The sequence below is a fragment of the Neolamprologus brichardi genome, chromosome 11, assembly GCF_056152115.1.
Source record: "Neolamprologus brichardi isolate AB-2024 chromosome 11, ASM5615211v1, whole genome shotgun sequence".
Classification (NCBI taxonomy): Eukaryota; Metazoa; Chordata; class Actinopteri; order Cichliformes; family Cichlidae; genus Neolamprologus; species Neolamprologus brichardi.
In genome coordinates this window covers 17353067-17380300 of record NC_142114.1, presented here as the reverse complement: position 1 = coordinate 17380300, position 27234 = coordinate 17353067, and the positions used below count along the sequence as shown (strand labels likewise).

General features: G+C 41.6%; 1 protein-coding gene across 1 annotated transcript; it reads left to right on the top strand.

Moving 5' to 3' along the window:
• The first annotated feature begins 6370 nt into the window (after positions 1 to 6370).
• Positions 6371 to 26212, top strand: pitpnc1b (phosphatidylinositol transfer protein cytoplasmic 1b). Its single transcript, XM_087847781.1, has 10 exons — positions 6371 to 6979; positions 12107 to 12255; positions 15561 to 15649; positions 15886 to 15893; positions 16043 to 16114; positions 19539 to 19631; positions 21518 to 21673; positions 23223 to 23286; positions 23475 to 23561; positions 24878 to 26212. Exons 1-10 carry the CDS (start codon positions 6932 to 6934, stop codon positions 25027 to 25029), a joined length of 918 nt encoding a protein of 305 aa, XP_087703907.1. The 5' UTR covers positions 6371 to 6931; the 3' UTR covers positions 25030 to 26212.
• Positions 26213 to 27234: the final 1022 nt, after the last annotated feature.

The window sequence follows — 27234 nt, the reverse complement described above, 5'->3', positions numbered from 1 at the left end:
CAAGACACTTCACCCGTTGCCTACTGTTGGTGGTCAGAGGGCCCGGTGGCACCAGTGTCCGGCAGCCTCGCCTCTGTCAGTGCGCCCCAGGGCGGCTGTGGCTACAATGTAGCTTGCCATCACCAGTGTGTGAATGTGTGTGTGAATGGGTGGATGATTGTGTATAGTGTAAAGCGCTTTGGGGTCCTTAAGACCAGGTAAAGCGCTATACAAATACAGACCATTTACCATTTTACTATGAAACTTGTTTTTTCTATTTATTTACCACTTGTTATATGGGTACAATATGTGTACGTGTGTGAGTGTTTGGAGGAATTAATGATGACACTCATACAATTTCTTGTGCCAAGTTATCATGCTGGGCTGCTGCACTCATTGGCTTGTCCTGAAACCCTATCTGGAGCCCTAACGATGTTGGATAAGAAGCCATCTTACTCACTGGTGTGCACATGTATTTCAAGATTAGGATTCGATAAGGATAAGTGAGCGCTCTGTTTCATCGAGGTCACCGGGGAATTCGCTTCTAGCTTCTAAAACACCAGAAACTCCACATACACACACACACAGAAACCACATTTCCCTGGCGGGCGGTCCTCCAGTGGTATCAATTAAGGAGGAAGCCCAATCAATGTCTTAGCACCAGCCTGATACTCAGCTACAAGGAGATTAAGACTAGACTTACATCTTAACACAGAGGAGTGAGCAAGACACCAAAAAAAAACATACAAAGGCCCCACATGCACAACACAAAAAACCCACATTATAACATCACAGCACAAAGATTTTAGGACAAATAACTAGCCTGCTTTTTGTCTGCTGTGCGGCTGCATCTGGCGGTGTTTTTGCTTTGAGAGACTCTCTGAACAGAGGGCATTAATGGTATGTGTACTTTCTATTTTTCTCACAGTTATTTTTCTCCTCTTGTCTCTTTGCTAGGCTAAAGTCTGACCTAAATACTTCAGGTTTTTGATGATTGGACCAAAACAGAGATCAGAGGCGTCCAGCGGGCTTGTCGTGATAATGGAGAGAAGGAAGGCAGGCAGAGGATCTGGACACACTCATGCAGAGATTCTGGTACTTACCGCACTTCGTAACTGTACAACACGGAGCTCATAAACCAGTCAAACCTGATTTTAAAGCCTCACCTTCCACCCCACATTGAGATGAAAAAGCTGCAGTGTATCAGCTCTTTGAAACAGTAATCCACTGCTAAAACTGGCCTGGGCACGAGGGGTCCATCATTCACACGCTCTGGGGGTGGGGGACACACCAGAGAACCTCTGACCTTGTCTTGTGACCACACCGAGAGATTGAAGAGCCAGTAATGCAGTGATGGCAGGTGGCCCACCAGTTTTTCAGCTTAATACAGATCCATATTGCTCACCATTGTGTCCTCACATAGCCACACACACACATTGTCTCCCTAGCGCACGCACACACACACACACACACACAAAGACAATCAGAACAGGAAACATGGAGGTCAAAGAACGGCTCACCAGTTTTTAAGTGCACCCATTTATTTTTCATGAAATGACGTGAGGGGACTTGATAGGCGAGAGCACGATGATGAAGTCCCTTCCAATTTCATTGGCACCTGCTCCTTCATGCTGCAGGACAGGAAATAAAGACGGGCAGCTCTGACCAGAAAAAATCTTTTAAAATGTTTCAGTCAGGTGAAACTCAGGTCAAGTACTGTGACGCTTCAAAAGAACTTCATTAATCAGTGCTAAAAGGCAAATTAGAGTTTATCACAGATGTAAGTGAGTTAGCCTTGTGCTCTAACATACATACAACAAACAATACTTTATTTTGTTTATTCTATTTCCAAGCATAATACTGTAATATAAAACGAATTCATTTAAATTAAATCAAATAAAAAAACAAGTTATTTCCACAGTTCCTAACCTTGAAAGTTATTTCCTGTTTTGGGTGTCCACACTGCAGGATCCAGAGAAGAAGAAACCCTGAAGAGGAACCTTTTAAGTGTATGGTGTAGACATAATCGGAGCATGACCAACTACCACATTCAAAAATATATTTAAAAATTCAAAAACACTGTGTAAAGCCTCAGTCACCAAGCCAGAGATCAATCGACAACCCTGCGGCAACTTCCGGTCACTAGGAAAAAATCGGTATCCCTGATTGGTTGATGAAGTAGAAGCTGGTGAAATAGTTCGCAAAGATGATGCTGAAACCTGAAAAAAAAAAGTGACACAAAGCCAAATGTTTACCTGTAACATAAAAGTGGTGCCTCACTGGCTCAACCAATATTTCAAAAAAGCACAAGTTTTACTTCGAATGGGTGAACATTTGTGCCACACTTGCCAGTTTCACTACCACTCAGAAAGCTACTGACAAATCAGACGAGTGACGTCTTCCATGTAAACTAGTGGCGACCATGGCAAATGAGCGGAGAATGTTGGAGCAGCACCGTCTTCCTCTTTGGAACAATTTCACTGCCAGCAAACAGCAATCACTCGCCAACCAGCTGGGGTGTACAAATTTTTCCCTAGCAACCAGAGGTTGCCAGAGAGTCACTGACCAGCGTGACTGGGGCTTTAGCAATTGATTTCACAGACAAGCCGGTTGGGGATTTTACTTTTTCCCCCCTAGCAACCAAGGTTGTCAGGGGTCGCTTGGCCTGTGTTCAGCACATAGGCAATGAGGGGAAATATAGCGAGATGGTCACCCATCGAAGTGATATTTTCACTGACATTTCCTCTCTACTTGCATCCCTGAGCATCCACACACAGTCAAGCATCACAGAGAGAAAATGAAGAAACAGAATGGCAAACAATGAAGACCACAATTGGAGAAGTGCACCAACACAGCTCTGCTATTAAATATTAGTGTAATGGTATACACATTTAATATTCAACTTTCCTGGTGGAAACTTTGCTTTTCCAATACCACAGTCATCATGAAACGCATGAGACATGCAAACACACAGGTCTGACCACAAGATCCTAAATCCTACGTTTCCACTTGTTGTTATATCAACTGTCAGTTACTATTATGTCACATTAGCATTGCTACTGGCAGTGAAAATGGAAACAAGTAAAAATATGTGAATGTGCTCAGGGGAGCTGGAAGTGTGTAGGGAAATTTCTCTGAACACATTCAAGGGTTATACATTAGATAAAGGTTATCTTGGGGTTGGAAGCATCTTATTTAATGGACCTCGCACAAAAACAACCTTTTAAACAGTTATAAATCCACACACAATGCACTGTGATTTAACCAGTACTGACTCAGTCAAACCACAGAGGTGGAGGTTGAATGAATTAAATTGTAATCTGGTGTGATCTAATAAACTGGGACCACGTGCTTCCAGGTTGAGCTGTTATTTAACTTTCGCCCCTCCCTGTTTGCTTAAGATTTCCAGTAAACGTTTCCAGGAGTAAGTAAACCGCTGTGATTTTTTTTTTTACATGAGTGGCAACAGTTCTTGAATTTGCTGCTTCCTACATGCACTCTACTCAAGGGGCACACTCGTGCATTGGTCCCACACACTTCTTTGCAGAACATCATTTATATGTTGTTTACCGTCACAAGGGGACAAGGTCAGAAAATACTGGTCTGTGGGTTATTCTTGTTCATATTTGTGCTGTTGTTGGTCGCTTTCAACAAAAACACACAGAGGGTCATAAAAGACAAGAAACCTTTTTGTAGTGCAGTGAAGCAGAGTTTTAAAAAGTGTCAAATGAGGTGACTGGTTACACTTCTCGTAGTGCTTTTCATAGTGAACTGTAGTTACTCACTTCCTGTTCCAGCCAACATTTTAAATAATCGTCATTTGACCATCACTGCTAGCTAACACATTTGGTTTTTTGGAGGAAAGTATAAAAGCAAGTCTGTGTAGGTTGCATCCATAACTCTGCATAGACAAATACCTACGCAAATGGCCAAAAATGCAGTACTATGAATTGTACTTCAGGCAGCAGCTACTGTGTTTTTACTCCACCAGCCTTGTCCAAATAATTTGCTTATAGAGATGTTATCACAGTTGAAGCTGATTCCAGGTTTATTAATATCAAGTATAAATGCAAATTGTTATGGATTAGATGGTTTTCTCTGGGCAAAGTATCCTGATCAGACATGAGATAAAATAAAGACTAGCAAACCACTGATTATGGTGAATTTATGGTTTCGCAGTTGTGCCTGTGCCTGGGTATTTACCTACATAAAACATACACATGCAACCTTACATGGACGTGCTAGTGGAAACCAATAGCGCAAAGCTTGATGTGGATAACAATGGCGATTGGTTGGAAACCATGAATGTTAAAAGTGCGAAAAACTTTGAAAATACAGTATGAGAAGCACAGATGTCAGCTCCAGTGAACAGTGCAGTACAAGAAAAATATTTGCCCTGAATTGATTTTTTTAAAAATATATTTGCCACATTTTCACGTTTCATATCAAACAAACTTTAATATTAGACAAAGATAACCTGAGTAAAAAATAAAGTTTTTAAATGATGATTTAATTTGTTAAAGGGAAAAGCTGTCCAAACCAGCCTGGCTGTATGTGAAAAGTAATAACTGGTTGTGCCACCCTTGACAACAAGAACTGCAATCAAGCCTAACTGACAATGAGTCTTTTGCATCACTGTGGGGAAATGTTGGCCCACTCCTCTTTGCAGAATTGTTTTAATTCGGCCACATTGGGGGGGTCTTCCAGCGTGAACAGCCTGTTTAAGGTCACGCCAAAGCATCTCAATCTGAGTTAAGTCTGGACTTTGTCTTGGCCACTCCAAAACCTTCATTACGCTCTGAATAGGACCACCACAGAACCACGCTGTCCCCTCTAAATAAGTCCCGTCATTAAATCGGACACTCGTTGGCTTGTGGTTGAAGTCCTTTACCAATAAATTTGCCTCCCTTTCCAACTTTAACAAGAAGAACTTAAAATGCATTTACCATAGCCTGAAACTAATGATTAAGCATGTAAAAGTTGACCTCTTTCAAATTAGAGGTCTTTTTGCAACAAAAGGAGTCGCCCCCTGCCGGCCATTGCCAAGAAGACATGTTTTAAAACACTCTCATGCTGGCTTCACTTTTCAGACTCCAGGAGTGATATCTATCATTTATACAGTCTAAATTGGGCATTTTGTTGCATGTCTTTCCATCATTTCCTGTCGTCTCTCTTAAGAGAGACGGCAGGAAATGATGTTTACTGAACTGTGCAGTAAACACATCCAACTCTGATTCAAATTTTTCAAAGAAGCCTAGACTACAGTAAACACATGTGTCATCCATCGTCTCAAAGCGCCGCCATTCTTCACCACAGTTCCCCAACAACCCCCAAACAACGGTTAAATAATCAAAGTAAAGTAACTGGATCAACTGCTGAATGCACACATCTGTCACCAGCGATCATCCTTTTAAACTGTAGCAACGCATGTGCTGTCAGAGCTCTGTGTGGAATGTGGGGGAAAAAAAAAAAAAAAAATCAAGGCAGAGATGAGCAAAGCACACCTTAGCTCTCTGAAGTGGCTTCCCTTCTCTAAACACTGATCTGATAAGATAGGAGCGAACCCCACTAGGAATTTGTTTTCACTGCCCTTTCACTGCAGAGCGGATGATAGCGAAGACATGTGGAGAACAGAGCCACTCCGGCCCTGTCTCGGGGCAAACTAAGAAAAGCAGGAGAATTCCACCTGAGAGGAGGAATCTAGAAGCCGGTTATTGGTTTTGCCCCCTGTCAGATTGACCCTGAGAAACAAAACACCTGCTTTTCTTATTTCTTTTTGGGGTTGGACTTGGCAACCACCGTCAGTTCTCGCTCATTTAAAAAGAGAGCAGGCTGTGGGTCACGGATGGGCACGGACGAAAAATTATGACTGCTTCGATTTCACTATTCAGTGACCAAACACGGATTCAATTAAACCCAGCTGAAGGTCATGAGGTAATACAATGTAACTGAGCTTAATGGAAGCGCTCATGGCTTTGGTAATACTTAAACCAATGGCCCTGTCTAGCTACCCCTCAGTGTCGGCCATTCATATAACCTGAGTGCTGTCATAACCTGAGTGGAGGAAGCTGGGGGTAAGAGTTTAAGGAATGTGCTTCACAGGTGCCAGATATGGAAAGATGCGAGTGTTATTGCTTACAGCAGTTTTGGCCACAGAGAAGAAATAACAGATAAGGATCTGAGGCAGGGAGGGGAGGGGAGGATGGGGGTGATACAGGTGAAGACGTGGTAAAGTATAGTGGGCGGGGAGTGGATACTATGGGAGAGGGAGAGAAGGAGAAGGGGGAGGGAGAGGGAAAAAGAAAAGATAAGGAGGGGAGCCGCAAAGGAATTTGTGAGAAACTGAAAGCAGCGGAGTGTGGCTGAGTGGAAAGGGAGGAGCACCGAGCAGACAGCAAGGTTACACACGAGGAGGAATTAAACAAAGCACAGACAGGGACAGAGGGGAAAGGACAGGCAGAGCTGTTGATAGTAGGTTTACATCTTACCTCAGCACTAATTACTACTTTTTCACTGCAGCAGAAAGAAAAGAAACAGAAATTAAGAAAGAGAGAGCGAGAGAGAAACAGCAAAGCAAAGGTGCAGCTGAGAAGAGGAAGAAAAGGAGGGAGTAGCGAGAAAAAAGTGAGAGACAGCAGTCCAGGAGATTAAATTGAGGAAGCGAAACAAGAAGGGAGAGACGAGGCTCTGAGGAGTGAGCGAGGGAGGGAAAGTAAGAAAACTGCAGACACTCATTGACAGAGAACACTGGACTTAACTCCACGGTTTACTGACATCAGCAAAAACAAAAGAAGAAGCGCGTCACCAAAAAAAAGAAAAAAGAGGTCACTGTGGTGGTGTGTTGCCTGCCTGAGTTTGTCTACTATGCAACCGAGTCAGCTGAGATAGACAGACTCAAGCACGATCCCACTGTTTACTTCCCCCCCAAAAAACTTCTCCCGGTATCAGCACCATGTTGATGAAAGAGTATCGCATATGCATGCCACTGACCGTGGATGAGGTAAGTGTGTTTGTCTTTCCCACGCTTTTACACACACAATTCCCACCACTTAAAAGTGAAAAGCAAAAATTTGGGAGTTATTTTAACTGCGGCAATGTTTTGTTTGGTCTTTTTTTATTATTGTTTACTTGTAATCGTGAAGGTGTGAACGTACTGATAAGACAAAATGCCAACACAGCACTGAGACCTCCCGCAGCTGCCCTGTGGGAGCTTTTTCCACATTGGGATAGAGCCATGAGTCAAGCGTACAACACCTGGACAGCACTACACGTTCTACATTTGCTTGAGCGCTCCAAGCTCAAACTAGTCAGACTGGTTAAGATCCCAACTTAAAAGGCATTTGGCCTGCAGGTGGAAAAACAAAGAGATCCCGCTGGAGAGGGAAAAGGTGAGCGGACGAGGTTGTTATGCGCTAAAGTGCCCTTCAAAAAGAAATGTCCTTGTCGTCTCCACTACCCCCAACCGGCTTACTTCTACCTGTTACCACAACAATGACAGTGACAAATAGCAGTCCAAAATAGGATTTACAGTATCAGGACAGGGCACACAGAACTCGAGCTTGCAGCAAATCCTCTTTCGCTTAAGTGTAATGTGAGTTTAACTGCAGTTTATTTGAGGAGGTATCAAATCATAATAGGAACCACGCAACAGACCGCAACCTTTGCTCAACTATTAAAGTGAGCAGATTTTCAAGTGTGACATGCGCAGCACACCCGCACCGTGGCGAAGAATGTTCTGTTTTGCTTTTGCCAAAGAAAAGAAACAGGCGGCAGCTGATAGTGGCTCAGGTGGTAGGCAGGTGTGTCGATTATGTTGTTGATTCACTTTCTATTTCTTCCACATGCTAAAAATAACTTGGAGCAATGGTTCTCAAACTCTTCTTAATTATATGTCCCCATTAAAATATTCAGCCAAATTAACCCAGACACTTGCTGTAGAACTGAAGGGATACACAGAGCACTGCACTATCTATATTTAGTTAATTAAAGAAATCAAATTGTAATCTAACCATTTGTTTCAGTCATTTTATTGTTAGATATTGCTTGAGACACAATGTATATTTTTTTTCTTCTATTTGTTGCTGGGATTGTTTCCAGTTTTTTTCTGATTTAGGCCAAAGCGATACGTATGAAGGCTTGTCCTATGTAAGACATTGTCTGATTATTACGTTACTGCCAGCGGTCACAGTCATGCTGACCTGTGTTTCTACTGTCTGATGAAAAGCAGATGGGCACGAAACGTCACACGCTACGAGATGTAATAAATAAGAAAATTGGAGTTCTGCAGTGTGCAAACTGTCACTCGCTTTTGTGGTTAAATAAATTACAAACTTGTATCTGAAAAAAAAACTTCATTTGAAAGTGAGGAACACGGGCTTTTGTGTCTCTGGTCTTGGTTATTCTCTTAGCAGGGAGGAAACTGCAGTGTTCAAACTTGTTAACGGCTCTCAGTCGCTACAGAAAAGAAGGCCTCACTCAAGCGTGCCCTTTGTCTGTGTTTTCAGCATTGCTGCTTTCAACCACAAATCTTGTTTCATGAAATGCTGGAAACAGGATTCACGCTCACAGCGATCATAATTTTGTTTGTTGCTATTTGGGTCTGTGAGGTTTTACAACCATTTAGGGGTGTATGAAAACTGATTGCCCCCCCCCCACTGGTTCTCCCTCACCAAAGCCCTTACACTAGGGTACTGTTAATCTTATGCTGCCTAGCACCACTGTTTGAGAGCGCAGACTAGATAAGGCTTCATGGTGGAAAGTAACTTTTTTTGCACATTTACTCAAATACTCCACTGAAGTACAGTATTGATGCACTTATAATACAAATAGTATCCTTATTTGGGAGACACCTCTCACAGAGGTGTGTATGAAAAAGGCAGTGTCACAGGAACATACAGTGCCCCATAAAAAATATTCAGACTTCTCAGAAAATTGTATGTTTATTGCTTTACAGCAATGAATCAATGTGACATTTTTAACTTTGAAGATAAAGATAAGATAAAAATCTTTTATGTGACATTTGTACACATACACTGGGTCCGGGTACATAGGAAATTGTGTGCAGAGCTGAGAGTCAGGGTCAAACAAATACAGACACATATGCAGTATAAACCAAAGTGTATGCTGAGGTAATGTGTTTGGGGGTTTTTTAAGAAAAAAAAAAATGTCAAGTAGTTTCTCAGATAATTTTTGTCTTAACTCCAAGAATTATGACCTTAATTCTTCATAGCGTAGATTCAGAAAAGCCTCAGAAAAACAGATTTGGGTCCATATCGACATGACAGCGTCACACAGTTCCTGCAGATTTGTCAGCTCACGTTCATGATGAGAATCTCCCCATCCAACACATGACAATGACTGTGAAGGTCATTTGTGTAGAGTGTCATATTCAAGAAACCACTGAGAGAGGATCTCAGTTCTGTGATATGTTGTTATGTTATTATGTGCCGCATGTGTTTTGAATTTTTGCTGCCATGGTGCCAGGTCTCTCTTGGAAATGAGATTTTTAATCTCAATGAGATTTGTACCTGGATAAATAAAGGGCTAATGCAATAGTATAGCACATTGTCCTGCTGGAAGCAGGCATTAGAAGATAGATAAACTGTGCTCATAAAGGGATCAGCAAGGTCGGGCACGCTGCCACATTAAAACAATGCTCAGTTGGTACAAAGGGGCTTATAGTATGCCAATATAGTGGTATTTTGAAACTAGCCTGTCAGCTTCAAGGTTCATGTTGTGCGTTCATATGCAGGAGAGATGCTCTTCACTGGGCCATTTCTTGTAAACCCTACAGATCACTATGGGGGAAAGTCCCAGTAGATCATCAGTTCAGGAAAACCCAACTGGCACCAACAACTGTGCAAGATTCAAAGTCACTTGCTTCACCTATTTTCCTCATTCTGATGTTCGTCTTGACAATTTCTACATTTCTAAATGCACTGAGTTGCTCTTATGTGATTGGCTGATTCGATATTTGTTTTAAGGACCAGTTAAACAGGTGTAATAAAGTGCATAAAGTGTAAATCCCACTGGGAAACGTTGAACTCAAATTTTCCACCCTTAACATTGTTGTCGTTGTGTTTTGATAGTTGACGATCAAAGACAAAAACTGCCTGTGTTTTCAGTGGTAAATATTTCAATCATGAATCATGGCATTGTCCTGATAATGCGTTGTATTTTTAGTCTGACAACATTTCTTGTAAAGCAAATCCTGGGCTGTAAAAACGAAACAGTAAGAGGAAACACATTCCAAGAGCTGACAACGATCCCTCCTGACCTGTATGTAGGGATTTAAGGAAAGAAAAATACTTTCCACTTCCTTGTTTTTCCTAAAACGGGGGGAAAAGATTCACAACCTGTGTGGGAGGAGCTCTCTGTCCTGCGGTCTGCTGGCTTTAAGATGGTGTTAAAGCACCCATCACTATGATTAATTAAGTCCCATGAATATCCAAGAAGTAAATATTGAATGTTGACGTTCCACAGTAATTGGAACAAGAAGGAGGAGTGTCACATGATGTCAGCAGAGCACAGTGAAGGATGGCAATCTGATGTCTGCCGTCCTCTTTCTCTCTTCCTCCCAATCTTTCTCTGTTTCTGCTTTTAATTAGAATAATGCTTTAGTGCCACAGCAATATAGGGCAACAAAATGAATTGCATTATGGTGGTCACAGCAGAACAGCGAAGCGCTTTATGCTACAATTTCTCAGCTTTTTCATAACTTTATAAACAAAAGTTTACCAAGTGATTTACAACTGCAGCAAACAGAAAAATGCAAATAGAAACAAGAATAGGGAGAAAAGAGATGAGAACGACCAGCAGCAGCAGCAGCAGCACTGCAAGAAATGAAAAGAATTATTGTGAGAGATTTTTTTTTTAAATTCACTGATTGTATCAGGCTTAGCTAAACGAGGAGATACTCCAGATGCCCAAAGGCCTTGTCCTCTTTAGACTAACTAACACAAAATACTCCCTCATCAGCGTGCACAAACTGGGGCTGCAGCAGAGAACAAAGTCCCTTCCCCTAATTTAGACACTAGGCAATCACTCTCACTAGCCAAATTAATTTTTTGATATCTGAAATGGAACTTTAGGGAAATCTTTATACACAGCAAGTGGCTAAGATTTGAAAAATGAAGAGCAAATACAAAGCCTGTGCCTAAGCAGCCCTGAGTAAGTGCCTGTCGAGACAAAACCGGACTCAGCAACCAGGGCTGAACCTGCTGCCAGGAGGATTTTCTGCCATCATTCTCATTACTTCCTCTTAGTGGCAGATGGGTATTACATTTTCTTCAATGGGACCTGCATTTTATTGATTTGTTATGGATGAATTTTTTTCTTATTTAAGTCCTCATATCCATTATTATGCTCCATGAGAAATTTGGTCTGCCCTCCTTCAGCTTAAATGTCAATTCCAGTCTTTAAAAGACTCCCAAAAAGTTCAGATTAAGAGTACAACTTTCCTGAAGAGCAACTACAGCTGCTCGGGCAACAGTTGGATAATGATACGCAGAGATGAGTGAAGAGTAAAATCGAATGTGCACTTTGCGATTTAGTTAAATGCAGCAGTAAAGATGCAGTTCCTTATTATGGTTCAAATGTATGTGTAGAATAAATGTTGAAGTAATTTAAATTCAAAAAAGCGACTAAAAATTGGAGATAAATGACAAGCAGTGGATTAAAATGTACTCCAGTACCAGACCGAGAGACGAGAGAGGCTACAGCTGCAAAACCTCTGAGAACTGACTCAAGCAGCAGTGCCTGTTATTTGGATATGGCTTTGAGTTCACGGCAAATTCATATTTATTTTGTTTGTTTGCAAAAAAAAGAAGCATAAATGTGTGAGTTATTTCAAAGGCTACATGTTTATGGTAGATGAACGTGAAGACCTGTGTGTTTAAACGAAGGATGACCACAATCAACAAACACTTGGTTAATTCAACTAAGGCCGCACTCTAAATGTGTCCCTTTGGATGGCATCTTGAGGATTAGCAGAAGGAGGACGAGGGAGATTTTTGCTTTGTGCTTACCATTTTCTCACCACGTTTCTCTCTCTCTCTCTCTTTTCTCTTCACGCCATCCCCGTCCTCTCCGCCATAAACCTCATCCTAAACCTCTCCTCGGGCTCCAGTACAGGATTGGGCAGTTGTACATGATCAGTAAGCACAGCTGTGAGCAGAGTGGTGGGGGAGAGGGGGTGGAGGTGGTGAGGAATGAGCCAGATAATCACCCCAAGTATGGAGCGGGACAGCTGACCGAGAAACGAATCTACCTCAGCAGGTACAATTAAACTCTTTGATTGTGTTGTTGCACTAATGATGTACACATGACGGGCCATTAGAATAACTGATTGCCGTGTTCTGATCGCTGCGCTGTAAAGCTTCACATCTCAGCGATCCAAGTTACTTGAAACACACAGTAACACCCAGCATGCATTGCGACCTGCCTGTTTACAAAGTCCAAACACCCTTTGTCTAGACATGCTGAGGTATAAGTGGAAATATTACTGTACCGTGAGGTCAGTAAACACTGGATTACGTAAGTAAAGTTCTCTAGCTGGGCATAACTCGTCCACATCATCCCGGTGCTGGTAATTGCAGGGTATGTGGGAAGATTTAGCCTCTCATTAAATTTTCTTTGTAGAGTTGACAAAGTTTGTTGGCAATCAGAGTCTAGTCACAGTATAACCACACATAGAAAAAGTACAGATAATTACCTCCAAGTTCTTACACTCAAATAATGGATGTGTTTAACCCCTGGTAAGCTTTTCTAAGTGGTCTATCAGAACTCTGTTATTGTAAGAAAGAAGTGACAATATTTACATAAGACAAATATTATTTACACGTAGGGGGAAAAAAGATAAAAACAGGAAAGAAAATTACAGAGTAAAGCAAAAGCCATTAATAGCTATTGTGACTGCAGGTGTTAATATGTAACTTGTCTATATGCATATTTTTACAGGACATAGATGCTACGAATGTTTATAGAGTGTAGTCTTGAGTACATAAAAGAACATTTTAAACCTTTTTTTGAAGTATTTATGTTACATTTTGGGAAATAAACTCTTAATTATTATATGATACAGTGTTTAGCTCAAACATAAAGTCACGTCAGTTGACTGTTATGCAAGTTCTTTGTTTTTTTTTTAACTTTGGACTGCAAAACCTCCAATAAAAACTAAATCTACTGTTTTTATACAACAGTGTTGATTCAGCAAGCCAGACAGTGAGTTAATTAGCGCTGGTAGGTGAAGTTTATTGCCTGTGGATGGAATGAGACTTACTGTTTCCACCATATCCAGTCTTTTACTTCTCTCTGATCTTTTTAGGTGGGTGTCACTTCATGTTTTATACACATACTGAGAGTGTTTTTCTTATCATACAACTCTTCACCACAAAAGAACTGATGATTGGTCAGGCTAAAGCCAGAGGAAACTCCACCGGAGGCCTGCAGTGGTCTTCACATGCAAATCTGTCATCTAACAGGATATATGGGGAAAAGACTAATTGAACCACCAAGCACCTGGCTCCCAGTGATGATTCCCCCAGAATAGTTGGCATTCAAGCTTTGCATTTTTATCTGGTAAAGCGAATGATAAGGGGTCGTCAGCTCAAAATTATATAAACATATTCTCAAACTTTAAATGGGTAAAATGCCCGGCCTATTGGCTTGGATCTGGGCATGTACGCTGCCAGCATCCCATTTTTGGTAAGCAGAACTGACATTTCCCAAAATGTCAAGCTAGTGCTACAATGTATTTGTGACAACTCTCATACAATAATTTATTAGCATGGTATTGCCCTGTTTTTTTCCTCCACTTAAAACTATACAGACATCCCAGGGTGTCACATGCTGCATTTTATCCAAAGCTACTGGCATTGCAGTGCCCACTGGCATCGGTGCTTTCAAGTACTGGCCAAGGAAACACTGGGATATAATTCACAGTCATGTTTGAAAAATAAGAAGGTCGGTTAGTAAGTTTATCAGCCAGGAGAATCTGCTCATTTTATTTGGCATTTTAATTTTAGATTAATTTTAATTTAATAAATCTGCTCATTACAATACGGCAAATAACTAATAAATTACCAAAAAAACTGCAAAGTTGTTGGCATCTGCTGCTATCTACATACGCAGAAAATCCAGTCGAACAGAAACTAATATTAAGTACGTAGATTAAATAGTTCATCTAAGATTACGGTAAATAGTTCATCTAAGTACTTAATATTGCACAACTCTGGGGTTGTGAAACAGAGATTCAGAAATTCCTCCCTAAAAGTGACGTTGCTGCAGGACATTCAGTCGGCAGTCACTTGAGTCAAGTCCCTTACGGCAACAAAATTTGTCCCAGATCACTCATCAGCGCAGACTTACTCTAACTGATTGCAACATGTCGGTAACATGTCTGCATTTAGAGCTCAACTATAAACTCAACTGCAACTATTTGCAAACTTAATCCGATTTGTCTAGACTGCAGGCAATCTGAGTTGGACTGCAGTTGGTTGGAGACAAGCTGCCTCCAATCAAAGTGTTCACTGCAGCTATTTGCAATTGGTCACCAAATCAAAGGGCAACCGATTTGTTTCTAGTCACACTGAGGTTTTGTCCTTTTGCTCTAGATAGGCTGAGCCATGAGACTGCAATTTCAGTTGCAATATACCCAGAATAATAGCACATTAATATTAACACTATATTCTGAAAATACAGTTAACCAGTGTGCTTCACTGTGAAACCAAGCGGTCCCATAAATGATGAGTCAAAGGTGAAATTGTTGCTCGGTTTACAAAACGGAGTATTTCACACCCTGTGAGTGATAAGAGTTATAAACCAGCCACAGGCTGCACACTGATTATAAACCTTAAATAGGAGTTGATTTTTCCTACATGATTAAGTGTGTTTGCACTGCTACAAGTAAAAAGGTTTAATAATGCTGCTCTGTGTGTGAGAGAGTATTGTGTCCATGTACTTTTCTCTGTGCTCAGGCTGACAGCCCATCAGTTAATTGTGCTCATAATGAAAGCGCAGTCGCAAATATAACATAAATCTCTTAACTCTAAATTCACTTCCTAACCCTGAAATAACCTCACTCATTACCCTCATGTAACCTCAGCTCTTATTCCAATCATCACTACAAACTCAAGGCCTAATCCTAAAATAAACTCTCAAAGAAGTAAAGACATGTTCACACTGTGGAGGATTTTTCTAATCTTTATGTGCTTGTGGGACATTTGGTCCTCATTAGTAAAGATATGTAAGAACACACGCATGCTCTTTCTCTCTTCTCACAGACACACACACACACACACACACACACACACACACACACACACACACACACACACACACACACACACACAGTATTCTACTTCAATCATGTTCTGACATGGGACCTAGGAGCTACAGTAACAGTTCATCACCACAGGTGTAATTGAGAATGAGTCATACAAATGAATGCTGTGGTGAGAGTAGCCTACAGGTAATCTGGCTATAAACGGCACAAGACCCACTCAGGATCTCTCCATCTCTCCCTTCATAATCTCTCCTGCGCTTACACTCTGCAACGGTGATCCTTCTTTCTTTGCTTTCAGTAAACTGCCATCTTGGGTAAAAGCATTTGTCCCTCGATTTTTCTACGTTACGGAGAAGGCCTGGAACTTCTACCCATACACCATCACAGGTGCGTGTTTGCCTTTCTTTGTGTTAAACACAGAGTTATTTTAACCTCGATACATTATACAAAGCTTGTTTACTGAAAACAGATGCTTTTTCAAGTGACATCAAATATTCATAACTATGTATGCATGTATTCCCTTGTGGTAAATTGCATGTGTGTGGGCGCAATTTCATGTTCAAGCATACGAGTTACTTATGCTGTTTTCTCCCCATCTATATTGAATGTCCCCGGTGCTGCAGAGTACTCAGTAAGTATTCTCACACATCATTTACTGTACATGAATGCAACAGAGCTCATCTCTTTCCAGTATCAGAGGATCTAATCTGCAGCCTGCTTTCACACTATCTCTGCCCCTCAACCCTCCACCCCCCATTTTTCCTCTTTGTCACCCTGTAGGTATCATTCCTCCCCAAGTTCAGCATCCGTATTGAGACAAGATTCGAGAACAACAACGGCGATAACGATAACGTGAGTATCGTAAGAGGGGGGGTTGTGAGAGGTGAGAAAAATAGAGTGATTAGAGACGAGGGGGAGGAGAACGACAAGGGTCTGGAGAGAAATTGCAATTTTCTCTGCAGCACTACAAAAATGTTCATCAAATTGATGCGCCCATTACAAGGAAAACAAGCAAGGCACGAAATGCAGTATTGGCAGATCTATTAACCAGACATGCAGTGTGCTGATCATGGCTGCCACGATGCATTTTGTCCAAGGCACGCAAAGACACACACAGACAGAAAGTCGCCAGCAATTGCAGCTCTGTCTGGCACTTGTGTTTGCCTGGTGTAATTGAGAAAAGTTAAGACAGGAGAACCAAAAAAAACAAAACAAAAAATGCATAGATCCAAGAGTTGTTTCTTGGGTTGTGCATCCAGTAAATCTAGTTTTATGTCATGTAATTTCAGGTTACACGAGTTTACACCAAACAGTCCCATTGCTGTTTGAGTGGCAGCCACATACATGCACACTGACATGTGTTTTATACACTTGGGGGAACAAATTGAGATGTCTTAATCTTTTAAGTTGGTAATTTGTTACCACAGCTGTTTATTTACACATCAAAGATTACAGAGCAACACTATCAGCCAATTAGTCGTGTCGCTGCATGGCTAACTGGTGTATGTGATCAAATAATCACTCAGTTTTGCTCAGTTTTTGGTCTCTACCACCTTCTCACTGAAATATTTCCCCTTTTTTAACCACTACAGACAGCATAAGAGACGGATGTTGCTACCCCGACATCACCCACCGTTTTCTGGTGTCTCACTTTGAAGCCTCAACATGAGCGTTTCCACTGTTGCCATCTTGCAACAGATGTGACGTGGCGGGACGGGGTCTGCCTGTTAAACCACCTGCTCCTTTTTTTAATATAATGTGAGCCAAAATGAGAGGCCGAACCCTTGAATTCAGCAGAAAAGTGTTTAGAGAAGCTGTCTTCGTATTGACTTCTAAAAGGACTGGAAGTCCTTTTTTAAAACCACAGCTATCATCATCTAGTGGCCTTCAGATAGGACGCACGGTTGAGACACTTAAAGTGTTGGCTTAATTTTTCCGACCTTGAAGCTACGTCCATGTTTTATGCTGTTTATGGTAGTATAAAGTATAAGTATTTACATTATTTTAGCATCTTCCTTTCATAGTGCTTCATCTAGTTACTCTGGGATTAATCCATTACATGTGGAGCAACTCTTAGATATGTTGTCTAGAAGGAAATGTGAACAGACGAATGCCACCCTAAACCACTGATTCTGAAAGTTTGTCTAGCATGCCCAGCTTCAGAAACAAAAATACGTTTATTTATTTTAAATTCTATTTATTTAAGTCAGCTTCTCTCCATATTTTTCCTCGTCCTCTACGCCACTATTGCAAACTCGGCCCTACAGTTTGAGAACTACTGACCTGACCTAACTGTTGTAACAGTAAACATACAAACTCAGTACGGCACTCAGTGCACAAGCCTGAACTCGTTTGTATTCTCACACAGCCTCTGAATAACACAAAAACAATTACCATTTAATTTAGTATCATTTCTTAATATCATTAGTCAGATAACTTTAACTACACATCACGTAGTCTAAATACCCACAGCCTGATTAAAAGAACTGAATGAAAGGAACTATTTATGCGAGCATTAAATTTATTCCAGTTCAAATTCATTTACTGAGCAGATTTTATCCTAGAAATAATTTGACACTTTCTCTTTCTGCCACTCTTTCTAACTGCAAAGTACAGATACTCTCCCAGTAGCGAGTAAGACAGATGGCCAGGCTGCATATTGAAAACAGCTTGTGTGTTTGGTCATATTTGTTGAGCCCCATTTGAAAGGCTGCATTTGAAATGATCTGCTGCTTTGGGGAAAAAAGCAACTCCTTTTACGCCTGCTACACTTGTCTAGCGTTACCAAGGTGTTGAAGACACTTAGATTTAAGTGAACCTAACACTATCAACATGTGCACGCATGCAGGGAGGGCAGGAATGAGAATGGAAAGAAAGGATGCTGAGTGAGGAGGCGGGATCGTGGGGTGGCATTACTTTCTTATTTCTTGACTGAGTAGTTCCATGGCCGCAGCTGGAAGGAACGCCAGGCTGCAGCACCCGGAAAATGAGCTTGCTGGACTTTATTATGTATGAAACTGCCAATCAGACTTATTTACTTATTTACTCCAGATCGTTCCCGCTCACTTTAACCCCTGTGTTAGTGTACTTCCACATTTCCAAGGGAAATATCATACTTTTTACTCAGCTGCACTTATTCACCCGCCTAAGTGTATGCTTTACAAATCAGGCTTTACATACAAAGCATGCGGAGAGATTATAAAATACGATCCTTTTACAAAGCAGTGCATACAATTTGAGCTAACAAAATACCAATTTGGACTGCATCCATTCATTTTCTGGAGTTTGGAGCCTATTCCAGATGACAGTGAGCAAGAGGCGGGGTCCACCCTGGACAGGCTGCCAATCAATCACAAGGAAAGAAGGAGACAACACCTTGGCTAACAGCCACACCTGATTTAGCCTAACATGCCACCTAAAGACCACCTAAAGAAAATACACAGAGGCACAAGTAGTACACAGAAGGACCTCCAACCAGGAGTTTTGGAGCCAGAACCTTTTTGCTGTGAACTATCAAAGCTGAACACTTATTTTTTTCCCCTCGTTTTTAAAAAAAATCCCCCATAGTTTAAGCTTTCAGGGCCTCATATATATGAATAGATTTTTTCTTGCATGTCCTTAGAACAGTTATGGTGTTTATACAATTCAATTGACAATCGTTACGACACCGTGAGAAAACCCCAAGCAACTTGTAGAAGGCAACACAAACACGCAGTTAACACAACACATTCCATGAAAGGGAGCAAGACCTTGTGAAGACAGACTAACAACAACACCGCAGGAGCATAGCGGGCTATTATTTTACCCCAGGTTTTTCTTATTTGTTAGTTTTCAGCTGTGAAATGAACAACTCCAGTGCGGCATTAGAGCAAATTTTAAACAAGGTCAGATAAAAGTGCAGTCTTGTCTCTTTCTCCCTCTCTCTCCAGGTTTCTTCCATTCTCTCAAGGAAAAGTGTACGTGGCTCTCATAACTTTTCCCCCCCTCTCTTTTAATACCCCTCATATGTCCTTGTTTTTTTCCCCTCATCCCCCGCCTCTGCTCTCTATCTGTTCTCTCCTCTGTTTGCGCCAGTGTGATTTGCTCCAAGGGCCTGCGGGTGGGATATAGTGAGGGGTGTTATGGTGTGTGACCTCCGTTTTCTACACTGTTACTCATCTTCTCTTAGTCCCGCTCTATGCCGAGTGAGTGACTGTACGTGTGTGACACTACGGGTGGGTGTATGTGCGTCTGCTGTCATTTAACTGTGTGACCTCCCCCATCTGTTTGGATGTAGGTGTTTGGGGACAAGCCAACCCCAGCAGAGAATGTGTGTTTCCTGGATATTCTGAGTGACCCCATCCCTGAAAAGCACTACAAAGAATCAGAGGTACTCACTGCACTGGCAAAAAACCCACAAACATGGACATATGCTTCACAGAGGTGCAAACAAATGACTGTGAACAAAAAAAAAAGTTGTTTTTTCTGATTTTCTTTCTCTTCCAAATGGAAAACTATGTGATTGCTTTCCAAGAATAGTTCAGCATTTTGTGAAAAAATAAATAGGAGACTTGGTTTAATGACAAGTAGCCAAAACTGTAAGCTTACTTAATTCAAACATATACCCACTAACTTTGCTTTGGATTTTGGCTGCTTTTTCCCTAATTCTCAGTCCAGTCCTTGTACATGACCATTTTCAGAGGTATTTTTTTCTCTTCAACCATTTAACACTGAACTATGAATCATTCAAGCATAAAAAAGGTACCAACCTCGAGGAATGAATCAGTGTTGTGTCTACACATAATAGACAATTTAGCAAAGAACCGGTTTTAAATTGCATCTTTAGGCACTAGCAGTCTGTCAATTTGGTCACATTTCTTTAGTTGAATCCATGAAAAATACCAAAGACATCACAAAGGCATCAAAACTGATGGAACTGTGAACGATGATAAGTCCCATCAGATCTTAATCCACTGTGTAGTACCATCCATAATGTGTCTGACTCACAACAGCTTCAGTGAACTCAAACACACTGCAAATGCAGTTGAAGCATACCTGAATTAAAAAAAAAACAACAACAATTAAACACTAGCGTTCATCGATTGGCCTCCTGCCCGGACCTCAAAATTACTGAAGAAGCGTGGGATCATCTTGACAGAAAACAGAACAAGAAGCAGGTCGATCCTGTATTTCCATTTATGTTTGCCCTTCTCAATAAATATGAATTACATCATTTTTAATTAATGGCAAGCATGCAACTACCTGAAAAACTCCACCCAAAAATCATATTAGTTTGCGTGGAGGAATCAACATATATGGGCATTTCTACTCTCAAAGCCAAGAAACTTTACGCAAAGAGGCAAAACAATTTAGTGACTGAAGTTTGAGTCTCAGGTGGGGAGAATTTTTCACATGTTGCAACAAAGAAACTTGATAACAGTGATAGAAAAGATCAATCCTTTGAAGCAGCACTAAAGAGGTGATATGAAACTATGTGCTAAGACATGCCTTATCTAAAAAAATGCATTCTGCATGCATTTCTTCTTATGATGGCTATAGGTTGATCCATTTAAACCCACAGCTATAGGTCAGAACAACAGCTCATACAAATGATCTATATGCTTGTTTCCTGCTGTGGAACAGTCTAAAATTGTCTCTAACTTGATGTGTCATTTTATTATCTGCATTTTGCATTGATCAGATTGTTGATTACTTAAACTAGTGGGGCTTTGTTGTTGTTTTGGTTTTCCTGTGCTGATTTTCCCACTTCCTGACTTTATATTAAGCTAAGACTACTCAAACAGACATTTAAGTGACATCCAACTCAAAATATTGTCCTTTAAGTGATAATGGCTCATAATGCATAGTGCTTAATATACAAACAATGATCCACTAAGACAAAAACACATACCTGTTTTTTGTTTTTTTTTACTTTACTGCCTTTTGTTTCTGCTTCTAAATAAATCAGTTACACACACCCCACACAAACACCTCTGCATCACTGCTTATTTTCATTGTCTCCCCTCCAAGGTTTAACACGTCTTTACATGTGCATGTTGCACAAGGACACCAATCAATTATATTAAGTGACAAGGTGAAATAAAAGATCACAAACACAAACACTTGCCCATCATACTTTCATCAGATTCATAATGTGTGTTATCACACTCCTCTTGTGCGATGTGTTGTGCAACATGCTGCTGGCACCTCCACACACAGATATTGTCAAAGTTTCTGCAGACACAGCTTTTATAACACACTGTTTACTCTGTACAGGACCTGAGTCTGTGGCAGTCAAGTAAAACTGGACGAGGACCTCTGGAGAAGGGCTGGAGGGACAGCCACAAACCTGTCATGTGCTCCTATAAGAGGGTGGAGTGCAGCTTTGAGGTCTACGGCTTCCAGACCAGGACAGAGGAGTTCATACATCGAGTAAGATCGGACTCTTTCCCTTTATGTTCATTCCATTGCTATTGTAACGTGACTGCGTCAAGGAGACATCACAATCTTCTTCAATGTCATTCGGTCATTTATTATATGAATGTGCCATGTGTTGCATTGTGACACAAATAAATCACTACCACATTAATTTTAAGACATTAGCATAATTACTAGCATTAACGGCAAGAAGGCTGCTCGCGTCAAATGACCTCTGATCTGTATTATATTATACAAAACGGTAAGAAAACATCTGTTTTTCCACTTTTAAGAAAGCATAGTTGGAAGTTAGCGGAAGACGTTGTACAGCTGGTGGGAAGAAAAAAAAACCCTTTCACAACATTTATCCTCTGCAATGAGGCAAAGCAATGAAGCGTGAAAAGAAAACAGAAGCACCAGCAGCTAAACTAGCAATAATGCCTTTTAACCCACCCCAACGCTGTCAGTGAGGAGCAAGAGTGTTTGGATTGTGGCTCTATTTTTTTTTACAAAGCCAAGCAAAACAGATGAAACTAATAGTAAATGCACTGCACTCATAGTCTTTTAACCTTATGCTACAGTCACACTATGCAGAATAGCATTACCAAACACAAATTAATTGTCTACATACACAGAAATTCCCAATAACATACATTAACATTAACTACTTACATCAAGAGCAAAAGCCTCATAGATTTTGGGACAGAAAAAACTCCTCCAAAAACGGTCGCAAACTTGCTGCGATGACAGTGATTTAAGATCAAAATGACATGGGTGCTCTGCAACCTCGCTTTTATGTAGCAATGTAACCACAATTGAGTCCCCTGGCGCAAAGAAATGCATCACAGAGGAGGTGCACTTATTGCAGAGGACTAAGTTAGGTTGATTGCAACGAGGTTGGCAATCCATCTGTGTTCATTCCTTTGGAAACCTTCACGATTAGAGAGGTCGCAGTTGCTCTGATTCGGGCTGCGATTGTTTGGAAACAAGATCCTGAGCAATCACCTGAGCGATTAAAAGTGGCTGCAAGCAGCTACTTCTAGCATTTGGTCACCCAAGGGTTGCAGAGGTTGGTCGCTGCAACTACTTGCAAACTGTTGATGAATGCAAAAAAATTCAATACAATCAAAGAGCAACTAATATTTAAATGAGTCCTTAGCTAGGCATGATGGACCACTTTTATTCACACACAACAATGCCAGGGGATCTGCTGTGGAAGATGGCCAGCCACTGGAAGCGACTTAAGGTTCAGTGTCGTGCCCAAGGACACTTTGGCACATAAAAGGTCCAGCGACTGAGCCAGCAACCACGATTGAGCAACAACCTCTACAACCAGAGCCACATCCACCCGCCCCAGCCTCCTTATTAAATAAATCCTCATTTATCTCAGCCGTAATCTCATATGTTTGAATTAATTACACAAAGGCACTGTCGTGATTTTGACACTGATCTGCTGTAAAATCATTCTAAAAGCAGCATTTCACACACGACTACACACAACAGCTGTAGCTTTTTAATTACATTTCCTTCCCATAACAGGTTTTTGTTTTCTGTGTAATTGCAGAACATACGAGACATTCTCCTGGTTGGCCACCGGCAGGCAGTGGCATGGATAGATGAATGGCACGGTGGGTCAAAATTACAGTAAACTGCTAAATTTTATATTTTACAGATACGAGATAATCTATTCTAAGCAGCGCATTTGTACTTGTACCTTGCTGTTGTCTTACCCTCGATCTACAGCCTGTTAAATTAAATATGTATCTTCCACTCTGTTTCAATGCACGCCTGTGTTTATGCATTGTTTTCCCCACAGGGCTCTGTTTGGAGGAGGTGAGAGAGTACGAGCGGACGATGCAAGAGAAGACCAACAGCAAAGTCAAATGCAGCCAGAACAGCACAGGTGAGTTCTCAGCATCTGACCTGCACTGTACTGAAATACCACAGAGGAGGAGAGACGAGAAGGCGGGGGGGGGGGAATAATAGAGGTAGATATGAGAGGAGTGGAGATGGAGATGTAAGTGAAAAAAGGGAACAGGAAGTTTGAAATGTATATTTGTGCTCTACAATTATTAATTTCACACCGTAATAAGCAAGAGATGTGCAGAGGCTGTTTTCAGGTATATTTTTTTAGCCTGGTACGTTATTAGATGCTGTCAACAAACTGCAAACACTATGAATAAATAACCATGTAATACTGGCATGCTTGAACAGATATTGGTTGCACCACTAGTGCCTTCGCTGTGCCCTACAAGTACCCAGATGGCTGGAGTACATCTGTGGGAGAAAAATGGGAAAGGAAGAGCAGTCAGGAGGCATTTCACAACACAAGGAGCAGTGAGGAGGGAGAGACAGAGGGTGTATGCCCAGAAAAGGACGACAGAAAGACAGATGTAGTGTGTGCCTGTGTGTGTGTGTGTGTGTGCGAGGTTTGGGGGGGGGGGGGGGGGGTAGGAAGGCTCATGAAGTGATAATGCCACTGCGTCTGTCTGATAAACAGTGTAATGCAGCCACCTGCTGAACTCTCACCATCACGAGCCCTCTCAACATAAATAACCGACCATTGCAGCACTTAGCTGCAAATGTCAGACCTGGTGGGGGTATGTGTCTGGGCATATGGTGTGGGTACGTGTGTGTGTGCGCGAATGTGTGTGTATTGTGTATGTGTGTGTGTGTGTGTGTGTGTGTGTGTGTGTGTGTGTGTGTGTGTGTGTGTGTGTGTGTGTGGGGTCAACCTGCCACCTGCTGGTTAGTCTGGTGAACCTCGGTTGGCTGTGGGAGATATCAAAGGTAAAATTCCCAATATGGCCTGTAGCATCTTGCTGCCTGCGCTCTCTCTCCTTCTCTCCCTCTGTGCGTTATGATGAGACACATCAAGCTGCAACAAATCTGCAGTCATTGCTCAACCTGCTGCAGCCTGCTCCACTGCCGTGGCCCCCCTACAGGCTGAAAGCTGCCACTGCATGCAGATCTGCACAGACTGAAGAATTGTTTTCATTTCATTCATCTGGTGTAATAAAAGTAAACTGATGTCATTTACTCTAGTCAATTGAATGAAAAGGCAAGTCTGTGAGCTGAATGACAGCAGGGGAGATTCAAGTAGCAGAAATTTAAGATCCTAAATACGCTCACAGTTTTCCCTTTTCCCTTCTGATTTTTTTTCCTCTCTTTAACTTCTTTCTTGCCGCATGTAAAAGTCGATGTATCTGTGTGTCTCAGATTCAGGGCTCGTCCCTCGTCCTGCGTTTTCTCGCTCCATCTCTGTGACAGATGAGCGCAGCCTTAAGAAGATGGGAGTGACCACTGCAGCCGTACCTGACCCCTCCCACGTGACACACAGTCCCATTCGCCTGAACTCAACCCCCGAATGATGCCTCTCTCTCTCTCTCGCACACACACACACACACACACACACACACACACACACACACCTTGCACAGTGCAAACACAACTCAAATACAGTGTCAACATTCACCAGAGTCATGTGATGTCATCTCTCAAATATGAACACACCCATATGCAAACAGCAACATGATCCAACAGACACCGTTTTTAGGGAAAATGCTTTGTTGCTTTCTGGAGCAGAGTATGATATCAATACCTTCTTCTTCTTTTTTGCCTTAAGTTACTGGTTCTAGCTCAGGGAAAAAGTACTTCACTGTTGTTTTTGTATGAGAAAAAAAATTGTGAGCTGTAGAAATGTTGGTAGGGAGATTTTGTTACTTTTGGAGAGAGCCGAGCTTGATGTTCTTTCTGTTTTCGGTCTTTGTGTTAAGCTAAACGAACTGGCTGCTGGCTACAGTTTCTAGTATCGATCTCTTCATCTAACTCTCTGCCAAAAAGCAGCACAGAGCACTTCCCAAAATACTAAACTAATCCTCCAGCACCACCTAAGAATTATTCATTACTTTTTACTTTGTTGATATGAAGTATGTTACAGAATGCCGCTCAGATGCACAAGAACACACAAGCGCCTTGCGTCTACTCAGACATTTTCTACAAATAACCTTCAAGTGTCCTCGACAGATTGTAAACACGGTGCATTTCAGCACTTTCTCTCAGTTCCTCGGTTAGAGTGGAGTGCAGGACCCCCAGCAGGGCTCTCCGATTGTTTCCGAGCCCCCAACCAGGAGCGTACAGACAGATGCATAAGGAGTTTAATAGAGTGGATCTAATGAGAGAGCATGAGAGAAGGAGGGTGGGCTGTCAACGCAATGGATCAGCTCCCCCTCCCCACCTCAGCCAATAGGTCAGACCAAGTGTATTGACAGAAGGTAGTGAGGCATTGTATTGGTTCCTTGATCGCTTAGCTGAGTGTTGGGCCAAACGCGAGCTAAACTTCAATTATGTATCAATGGGGTGAGCATTTATAACATTATTAGCTCATGTGCATTTAAAGGGAGAATGGGTTCTTGTCACCGGGTATTAATTATGAAAACTGAATAGATGTAAGTTGTATGATAAAGTGTTACGTACTGCTGTTGCCTTTTTTTGTAAAATTACTGGATGTTTAAATAGAATCAGATGGAAAATCATATAGATGTTACACTGTATAGTCTTTTATAACGGCTCTGATTAATAAATACAAATTCTCTCTAATGTGATGACTCAGCTGTGTCATGTTTAAGCAAAAATAATGGACTCAATCCGCACATTATCAGCCATGTTTGATCAGTATCGATCAGCCGCTGGTATATCACAGACCGCGCGTGTAATCTACTCACCAATTTCACACGCGTGTGCCATGTGGAACCAGCTCAAGCAGCAGCGGACGTGAAAATATTCACGCACTCAGTCCAGACGTTTTCCCCGCTGCAAGACGCCACAGAATCCTGATTGTTTCACAGATGAGGTGGGTGTGTGCGCACGTCTTGTCATTTCATTGTCACTTTATTATTCAAGACTTCAGGACAAAAGCGAGGCTTGTCATGGAGAGACTTGAAAGTTCCCCTGATTGACAGACATGGCAGCTTGCTTTGAATGGCACGCCAAATAGCTCGCATTATGGGGCTCATTATGGCTTCTTTTTACCCATACAAATCAAGAGCCAGCATGACAATTTGTTATTAGATTCCCAACAAAGTGCTGCAGACGTGCTGTCACATATACACACAAACACGTAAGTACATACGCACAAAAAAAAAGAAAAAATCTTGCTCCCTATTGTCTCTTTTTACAGTAGCAGCAGGGGGCTGATATGAAAGCGCAAGTGCTCACCACAGCAAGGAGGGTTCACAAGCACTGCAGAGGGAGCACAAACTTCTGGGTGCACTGCACTAACATCACCTCTGTCTCTCTCACTTCTTTGTGTTTCCCATTAAATTTTCTCTCTCATTATTACCATCGTCAGAGCTCTCCTCCATCCTACTCCTTTATGCTCGCTTCCCCATTCTCGAAATCTCCCTTGATCTTATTTCTTTCACCTCTCTTTATCTGTGTGTCCTCATCTTCATTCCTCAAGAGGGCCTCAAAAGAAGATGTACTGGGCTCATTTTATGGAAATGTTTCCTGCGGTGCATTATCATAGATCCTGACCCTGTAGTGCTGAATCACCCAGCCGTTCCCAGTTCACCTGT